The 10,439-nt window shown below is 34.2% G+C and overlaps 1 protein-coding gene across 1 annotated transcript in view; it reads right to left on the bottom strand.

Moving 5' to 3' along the window:
• Positions 1–159: 159 nt before the first annotated feature.
• The window catches only part of LOC110838293 (cell adhesion molecule Dscam1), a 34,300-nt gene continuing 24,020 nt past the window's right edge, over positions 160–10,439 (bottom strand). Inside the window, 8 exon segments of the mRNA XM_087341153.1 lie at positions 160–4,159; positions 5,013–5,038; positions 5,041–5,159; positions 5,386–5,673; positions 5,882–6,067; positions 7,412–7,739; positions 7,741–7,793; positions 9,665–9,821. Coding sequence (XP_087197279.1) covers positions 3,835–4,159; positions 5,013–5,038; positions 5,041–5,159; positions 5,386–5,673; positions 5,882–6,067; positions 7,412–7,739; positions 7,741–7,793; positions 9,665–9,821 — 1,482 coding nt within the window. The 3' untranslated portion in view covers positions 160–3,834.

The following is a 10,439-nucleotide window of genomic DNA, read 5'->3' as shown; positions in this document are numbered from 1 at the left end:
CTGGTTCCAGTTTGTTATCTTATTATCTTTATGCCAATGAAATATGTGGTACCATTTAGGGCTAAAGTTGCTACCTTAGAGGCTTTTCAAAATAACACATTTTTGCTTGCAAAACTTATGTGGTTAGTACATTTTATATACTCAAAGATATACAACCAAAACCTTTTACGTGTTTATTTTGTTACTAGATTAATTGCAATAAAAATGTGTATATACAGTATTTTGTATACAGACACATGTCCAGTAAGGTCTTATAAATTAATTGATATTAGGAGAATCAAGATTTTGGAAAGGAGTACACTTTACAATATACTGACTTTCTAAACTTCATTGATAATATGTTACAAGACACACCTGAAGATGTAGAATGCAAATTAACAAAACTGAATTCTACAACTTATGAGCTGGGTATCCTAACAATTTAGGTAACAAGAAGATATTTCAAGGAGTTGCTGATATCCTGGATGATGATATAAAAATAACAGAATTCCTTCAACTTTTGTCACACAATACTCCACACTATTCAAAAAATATATCGGAATGTTGCACAACACTGGTTTTAATAGCTGCTGCAAAGTCACAAAGTGCAATCCATGGTGGACATCTTGAACCCCATGCTATTTTCTTTCTGAAGGCTATAGCCTTCTGACAGGACTTCTCTGTACATGTGCGTACATACCACAACGCTGCATAGCTCATTATGTATTTTTATCTGATTATATAAACACACAGAAAATAAGGTATTTTCCAAACACTGACTTGCCACATTGTAGCAAAAATCTCACGGGTAATATTTACAACATAAACAAAGTCCTTGAAGTTTAAATTATTCACTCCATCACTTCTCCACTACTTGGTATTTCTCCAGTATGCACACGAGAAAGATGACTTTTAAGATTGACAAGTTCTGTGAAGCTTCATTCGCATACAACACAACCATATGGTTTCTCCCCGTGTGGATACCATAATGCCTTCTCAGTTTTTCTCGCACTGGAAACTACTTATTGCACACATCACAATTATACGGTTTCTTCCCCTGTGTGTATGCGTTTGTGCGCGTTGAGATGTCCGCCCTGAGAAAAACTTTTATTATATACTTCACAAGTGTAAGGCTTCGTACCTGTATGGATAAAACTGTGTATCACAAGATTTTCTTTCTGTGAGAAATGTTTATTGCATACTTCACATTTGTAAATCTTCACTTCAGTATGAATGCGATAATGTTTCTTCAAATCATCATTCCTTGAAAAGTTCTTGTTGCAAACATCGCCTTATCACATTTGTACTGTTTCATTTCCATGTGTGTTGTACGATGCACTGCGTGAGAACTTTGAATTACACATTCAAAAGGCTTCTCTCCAGTGTGTATATGGTAATGATTTTTGAGAGGTTTGTACCACTGGTGTTACCGATCAGGCATTCGCGTTTAGTGAGCTTTGGCTGTGACGTAACAACATGGCGGATACGTTTCGTCAGAAAGAGTAGAGTAGAGTTTATTTACGTTCCATAGATCCTTCTTAGGACTCAACCAAAGGATGTAGAACATGTCATTTCATACAATATACATACACTTCAGAACTTTCAACACAAGTACAAGAACGTATTTCACATATCAATGTACATAAATTTCAGATTCTGCAATACAAGTATGAAAAATAATTTTACAAATTAATATACATAAACCTCAGAATTTTATATATAAATACAAAACTTGCTTTACATATACGTAGATTATGGATATAAAGCTTAAACATTTTCAGCAGAGATGAAATCATCTACAGAATAGAAGGAGTGAGTAAAGAGGTAATCTTTCAATGCAGGCTTGAATACCTTTATATCATAATTTAGACTTTTAACTGTTGGTGGAAGATTATTAAACAATACCTGTATAGTACACCCCTTTCTGATATTTAGTAAAGTTAGCATTTGGCACATATAGATCATGTTTACGTCTTGTATTTAAATTATGTACATCTGTATTTTTTTTTTAAATTTATCCAAATTTTTCTTTGTTCTTTTATAATAAGTAATTCCTAATCTTAATTTCCTTTGTTGTCACCATTTACAAGTTCTGTAAGAGTGGTTCCAGTCTTCTTGATTCTGCAATTCTCTTGCTCTTTATCATGTCATTATACTTATAACATCATTCACATGCTGGAAGCCTAGTTTACACTTCTAATTTTCAATATTTGTATACCACCATTGGCATTTATTAAAGCAAGAGAAGGTGCTTCAATGTATATAGCCTCTGTGTGTGGGAGGCTATGATGCAGGACCTCCTTACCTGTTGATGAGCCACTTAAATTTGTACATATTAGTGTTTCACTTCTGGGTTCTAATACTAGGAAGTTTGTTACAAGAAATTAAAAGCTTCTTGTAGCAAGGATAATGGAAAGTTTATTGTAGTTTTTAGTAATTACATATACAGAGAATATTAACTAAGTTTTGAAACTTCCTGCACCTACATTTGAGATGCAATTATGGCCAAGCCAGGTTTATAAAATATAATTTTTATAAGAGAGTGTGAAGGTATGGGCTCAATTTATGTGGCTCAGTATACAGTCAAATGAACATGGTAATGAGCCTCTGGGTCCTAAAAAAAGGCAGATAATTACCTGTCACCAGCTGACTGACTATCAACTTCTCAAGGAGTCTGATTCATAGATTCAATGTGTATAGTTATTCTGTCAGATTCTATCTATTTCAAATCACAATATATCAGAAGTTGGTTCTACTTGGTGCTGGGTGCTCTGGTTGAGCTAGTTTAAGCCTTAAATGATTAAGTAGGGTTTTGTCCTCCCCTACTGTCACCTGAAGACAGAAATACAATGAACTTCTAAAGCATGTGGTTTTAAACAGAAATAAAACAGACAATGGACAAAGACCAACATAAGAATTTTACACATTGTGTCACATCATCAGAAGCACATGAACTTCATCCATGGTTTTAGTTAAGAATGATTTGCTTAAGTGATGAATCTCAAATGAATATTATTTTGTGCAATAATGTTGTTACATACATAAGGATTACCTGACACAGAACAGAAAACTTATAAATTTAAGCTGGGTGCAGAGTTAACCCTTTCTTGTTCTACCATTTTGGGATCCAAATTCACTGTGATAGCTTTAACAGACACCATACCACATTCTGAGTCCTTTAATTCTGAGGACATTTAGTTCAGTATTTTGAAAGTATGTGGACTCCATCTTGTAATCTCTTGGGTCAGACTGTTTTGTTTAAAACTATCATCATATAAAAAACCTGTAAGACATAATAACATTCAGAGACATTATCAACATACCCATTAGGTTTCTTTAAATAAATGGAAGACAAACACCTGTGCCAGCTATATCTTGTTTACTGAATGGAAGTGAAACATTGCCATGACATTATACTTATTTTTTTAAATTGAAGGAGAGCAAGGATAACTCCCAAAAGTATAAAATAACTGAATTCATTATCTGCATAATATGATATTAAAATTTTTCCAACAAAACTTATATGAAGATAATTAGGTGGCACTTACATAAATGCCCACACACATGACATAAATGGACACAAGTGAGTATTATATTTTTGCTGGGGAAATACATTATTTTTTTAGTAAATGGAACATTAATTTGTACATTTTTATTAGCGCAATGTGACAGTGGCAATATATCTGGAATCATTAAACTGGGATTTGTTATGGAACTCATCTCGACACTGATGTAAAAACAAGAATGTGATGATGCAAGCTTACAGTGTCAATGGTGTTCTGTACCTGAAATAAAATGTTGTTATGCTTCAATAAGATATCCAGTGTACAAAATATATGTACACATTCTTACGATTTATGGCTTCAGGATGAAATACTTTTTGGTTTTTATTATATGGCTTGTCTGATCATATACAGAATTTTTTTTTGTCCAAATACCAGTATGTACTGGTATGGTCACATATTTTGCATCTTGTATTACATGCATATTCATGCCAGAGGTATCGCTTCCCTTCTGCCCACTGAGTGACGAGTCTCCCTTCCTGGCAGGAGATGTTGAATAGAGCTGTCCAGATTGACCATGAGTGCCTCCTTCCTGATCATTATTGCGCTGGTTCTCTAGTTCAGCCAGGGACTTTGCCCCATATCCTGGATCACCTTGTTTATATCCAGAATAGTGCCTGTGTCATATAATAAATACATGTCCATGTTAGCTCAGTAAAAAAGAGGAAATCTTTAGAGAAAATTATTCAGGAGTTAATTTCAATGAGGAATTTGTCAATTAAGCCATTTCAAAAAGACATTTGTACAAAATTCACTGATTTTGATACAAATAAATCAGTTGGCACCAGACATACACTACTTATTAAAAACTACAAAGTGTGCACACCTAATGCATGGTCCTAATTTATCACTTACAGAAATAACATTTAATAACAATATTCACAGGTCTTTCACCAAAGTCATATCATGTAACAATCCAGTACTTCACACTTCATAGAAACTTCAAAATCCCTATGTGTAATTCTTTACAGAAAAGGAATTGTGTCAATTTAATCCTTGCAGCAAAAGTGTAAGCTATGATAATTGAGGTCACATGCATCAAGAACTCAATAAAAGCAATCTTCTCACAAATGGTCGGTAATGTAGCATTTGTACACTCCATTGGTAGGTACAGTAATAGCAAAGAAAACATTGCTGAACACTAGGAAATACCAGATTTTTTTACAATATTCTTTCATAACCGAGGGTGTAATGCACAAAAATTCTGGTGGGATGAGCAACAAAAATGACAGTAAACCTTGTGTGCATTTACCCATTCAAATCTCACCAACTTTAACTTAAAAAAAGCATAAATAATATAGACAGAATTCCGAAGTGTCTACATTGATCCACTCATTCAGGTTCAAACATTTTATATGTGCTTCAGACAATGCATGAGAATAAATTAGTGGAAAAGAACTGTGTATATCCTTATAAAGTTCTTGAACAATTCTATGTGCCACACTTTCTACAAGAACACACAGCATTTACCTTCTATGGATGATGATACACACACACAGATGGATGCAGCTATGGTGCAGATGATTCCAGATATGATCGGAATTATCACATTTAAGTGAGCGTAAAATGTACCCTGCTGTTCCGACATGTCTGGCACCACTTCTGGAAGAATGGTTTCTGAAACAAATTGAATTCAGAAGGTGAATATTAATGTACAACTAAGTTATTTAAAAATAAATGTATTATACAATAGATTTACCTGAATTGTAGTTAGTCAGTAAATGACATTTACTGTTATTTCAGTTAAATGTGCAAATTCTCATATTGTAAATATTAGGGTACATTTACAATTTCAATATCAGAGTTGTATATCCCCACTGAAAAGTGCTATATTGATACCCACCACCTGTTCTTGTCTTTGTGGCAAACAGAAACTCTTGAACACTGGATCCTGCATCATTGTGTGCAGCAATTCGTACTGCATACCATGTAGCAGGAGTGAGATCAGGTATTACTAGCTCCTCCTGCTGAAGGTTGTTAGAAACTAGCGTCCATGTTTTCTGGCCCCGAGAACGATACTCCACAATAAAATACCGCAGTGGACAACCCCCACTAGGCCATGACTCCAGGAATAATGTGACTGATGTTGAGTTTACCAACAGAAGATCATCCTGTGCAGGAACTCGGGGTGCTGTGGACATTAAGATTGAAAGTCTGGGTGGGAGACAATATCCATGCAGTTTTATAGCATATTATTGTTATGTATGTAATGACATACCATAATAATCACATTAATTTTCAGCATTAGATAACTACATTTACAATATTCATTTCGACCAGCATACTTTTAACTTAACTCTGAAATAACACTTAAGATCTGGGGTATATTACGTGTATACCTCCTCCTTTAGTGGTGGCAGTGACAACAGAACTTGGTTTCCCATTACCAACCGAGTTCACTGCTGCGAGGAAGAGCTGATAATTAGAGCCACACTTTACCCCATCCAGTGTGTATATCTTCCGGTCTGGGTCCAGCACCACCTCCTGCCACTCCCCAGATTCTCATTTGTAGCTCAATGTGTGTCCTGTGGGACAAAATAATAACAAAACTTCTAACTGACTGACTGACTGACAGACTAAATGACGAACTTCTTGGAGAACAGCCAATCTTGAGGGGCTAAAAATTACTCATTTACTCAATAAATTCCTAATTTTTTATGGAACACAAAGGCTGATTGTCATGTACATGGCAGTCTTCAAGCCTTATTTATTACCTTTAGGTTAACATTTGATTTTACTCTCTCAGCTATAAACATTCACTATTGTTGGTCTGCACAGTACTGCCATCTAGCATGAAGAATTTTATGTTTTGAATGCTATTTTGATACTTGTGATGTTTCTCAGTGTTAAGTGGTTGTAATATAATAATAAAATTAACTTTTGTTAATGTAATATTCAGAATTTGGTTGCTATGTTTATAAGTTGAAGTGATTTTTATTGATGTGTATGTAGTAAGATGAGCCACAGTAGCTTCATCATTATAATGCTGACTACAGGCTGAAAAGCTGGGATTTAATTTCTATCAGGGGGCAAACAACTTTTCTCTTAGTCGCTGCATCCAAACTGGCTTTGGACCACACCCAATCTCCTCTCCAATGGGTACTGTAGGTAAAGTGGCCAGGCACCTCCATCTAGTGTTGAGGTGAAGAAAGAGTGAAGCTATACTACCCCACTACCTCATATGTCTTTATCATATGGTATATAATAAGTATCAATGACAACTTCACCTTTACCTATGAACATAATAGAATAATCCTTATATCTTAATTGCATCATGCTTGTGTTCCTCAATACAGTACTTTTATTTTCCGTCGTTACACAAGCTTATTGTTAAAATCATATAAAATTTTCACATAAAATTGTTACATTTTAAAATGTAACAATTTTATGTGAAAATTTTATATGATTTTAACAATAAGCTTGTGTAACGACGGAAAATAAAAGTACTGTATAGAATAATCCTTATAATGAGTTAAGATTTTTATTTTAAAGTTACATTCTTTTAGCAAAGCAGTAAAAGAATAATGCACAGCATGAGGGTTAAAACACTTCTGAAGCAGAACAGAAACCATGTCCACAAATTCAAATTCCTCCTTAAAACAACACAGTGTGGCACCATTTTTACTGTAAGGTTGTAACTGCGACTTGAGTCGGGCTATTCTTCCACCAATATATCAGGCAATTCTTTTTGTGCATGAAATAATGTAAAATTAAATTTTGACCCAGACTGGACTTATATTTTTTTTGTACTAGACCCTTAAATTTTTTTGTTTTCTTTTAATAAGAAAAGAATGGAGTCACTTTAAAAAATTTTCTGATGATCAAATTGTGTTTAATACAATATACAAAATAAGGCACACAGAACTCACCAATTACTGGACTCCCACCATTATCTGGTAGTCTCCACTGCAGAGCCAGGCTGCAAGTTGTCGTGGCAGGTACAGACAGATGAGGTGCGCCAGGAGGAACTTGTACTATTATCTCGTATGTGATTTCATCTCGACCAAAAACATTCTCTGCCAAGCAGGAGTAGTTATCAGCATCTTCTGGCCTAAGTGGACCAAGTGTCAATACCCCATCTGGGAGCACTCGTTGATGCCTGTTCCCTGACGATGGGGTAATGAAGTTACCAGAGGGACCACGCCAATTACGATTAGGTGCAGGAAGACCCACGCCATGGCATACTAACATAATGCTCTTGACCTGCTCCTCCTACCACTCGTCGAGAAAACGAAGCTATCCGTGCTGGGACTGAAATAGTGAAGGAATAACCACATACTCTGACTAGAGATTAAGCAGTATACTTGTGTGACTGGTTGAAGAAATGAATTACATTTAAAAATGTAAAGCCAAATAAATAAACAATAAAACAGAACAATGGGATTAACCCTTACTGATATAATGAAGATAGTAAATGACAATTTCTTCTGCAAAATAAAAAGCACAGCAAGTAGCACACCAGCTTCAGAACTTTCTTATCGGTAATGAATGTTAGAAAAATTAATTCTTTGTCCATTTTATGATTCTTGATATTGAGGGTTTTTTTATTTATTTACAAGTTCCAAGAATCCAATAGTGGATATAGAACACGTCACAAACTCAAGTATAAAAACATAAAATACATACATTAAAAAAATTACATCTAGACAAGCAGCATACTAAATTCAAGACAATATAATTAGTATTTTTATTACAATAGTTATCCAATTAAGTACTCATCCACAGTGTAAAACGAGTGAGTAATTAAGAAATGCCTTAATGCAACCTTGAACTTTTTAAAATTATTTGAGGTATTCTTAACCTCTGTGGGTAATTTATTAAATATCTTTATACCCGCATAGTGAACTCCTTTCTGATAAATAGTTAAATTGGCTTGGGGTAGATACAAATTTTGTCTCTGTCTAGTATCAATAGTATGAGAGTCAATGTTTGATGGAAAAAGAGTTTTGTTTTGTAATACAAACAGTAATAAAGAAAATATATATTGTGATGCCAACGGTAAGATATCTAATTCTTTGAATATATTTCTACACGATACTCTATTGCTACATCCCATCATTGTTCTAATTGCCTTTTTCTGAAGGAGAAAAATAGTGTAACTACTAGATGAATTTCCCCAGAAAATGATGCCATAGCTCATTAAGGAATGAAAGAAAGCATAATAAATTGTCTTTAGTACTGAAATAGACATATATGGTTTCATATTTATAAGTACATAGCAAGCCTTGCTCAATTTTTTAATAAGTAGATCAATATGATTCTTCCAAGTCAATGCACCATCAATCATAATTCCCAAGAATTTAGTACAGAAGATATTATTAATGAATTTATTATTATAACTTATTGTGACAGTATCTGACATTTTTCTCTTAATTTTAAAATTAATATAATGTGTCTTATTAAAGTTTAGTGATAATCTGTTCATTCTAAACCATCTATTTATATTTTCAAATGTTGCATGAATGTGTTTATTAAAGTCGTTTGTATTAGAATGAGAAAATAGGATGCTAGTATCATCAGCAAAAATTATAGGTGTAGCAAATTTAGTTATTATACTGGGTAAATCGTTTATGTATAAAAGAAACAACAAAGGTCCCAATATAGACCCTTGTGGAACTCCATGTCTAACTTTAAGCCAATCCGAGGCTGTATTGTTATTGTCATTAGTATGTAATACTGTTCTAATGTATCTGTTATTTAAGTAAGATTCATAGAGTGCGTGATCTTTCCCATTGATACCATAAAATTTAAGCTTAAATAACAAAATTTCATGATCAACACAATCAAAAGCTTTTTCCAAATCACAGAAAATGCCTCCCACTATTTGTTTGTTATTCATGGCATTTAAAATCTCTGTAGTCAATTTATAGATTGCATTATCTGTTTTTAATCCTTTCCTAAATCCATATTGTAAACAGGGAAATACTGAAAGATGCCACTTAATTGTTAAACCAAGGCATAAATAAAAGAAACAAATTATAAATATGTATTAATAAACATGCTGTGATTACATGAACTGACTTTGAAGAGCTTATGGGGGGGGAAGTGAAAAATCTTCCAGCATCAGGAAGATAAGTGTGTGCACTTCACAAGAGAACTAGGTACAAACACTGAAAACTCACCTCTGGAGACTGGTGCTTGGGGAACCTTGATACTGCTCTGTCCCTCTCCTATTATTGTGGAGGCAGTCACCCAGAATTCATATTGCTGGAATTCTTTGAGTCGACGAACTTCATAGGTCAGCTCTCTGTCACCAAACACAGTCTCCTTATGCTCATCCTGTGATGGAAATCAAGAAACATTGTTCCATGCAATAGCAGTGATGTCAGACTGCATATGTAAAATGGTGATATATGGAGATTATGGTGGAATCAATATCCTGGTAAGTGAGAGAGCTTAGAGATCACATTTGTTTTTAAATTACAGTGAAACAAGTCAAGGAATTGTTTCGTTATGTTTCTTCCTGCTACAATTTAGTCTTACTTCTGAGTTTATTGTAAATGCATGCAAAGGAAAATAACACACATTATGTACACTGACAGTTGCAGATTAGAGCAGCAACAATTTCAATAATGTTAGGGCGGAACCTAGGAAGCAGTAAAAAAACTTTTAATATTTAATTTGTAAACAGGGGGAACAGTGGCGGCCCATCCATAAGAGCTCCAGAGCTCTTCTGGACTTACAAATAGTTAAAACATTGTCGAGCATGTATGGGTTTTCTCCTGATGCAAATTTACTTTTCATTTATTTATATAGTTGTGTGTTGAAAAACTATTCTGAATTTTTCCCCTTGTGCAGCACTACCACTGGTCAGACTCACGAGCCGCCACTGAGGGTAATGGTAACATGGTAACATCAAAATTTCATTCATAAAGAAATTAAGATCAGATTAAATGT

This window comes from Zootermopsis nevadensis, unplaced genomic scaffold (genome assembly GCF_977971745.1).
Source record: "Zootermopsis nevadensis isolate Lab colony 2312 unplaced genomic scaffold, Znev_1.0 Znev_ptg000064l, whole genome shotgun sequence".
Classification (NCBI taxonomy): domain Eukaryota; kingdom Metazoa; phylum Arthropoda; class Insecta; order Blattodea; family Termopsidae; genus Zootermopsis; species Zootermopsis nevadensis.
This window is presented reverse-complemented; position numbering and strand designations above follow the sequence as displayed.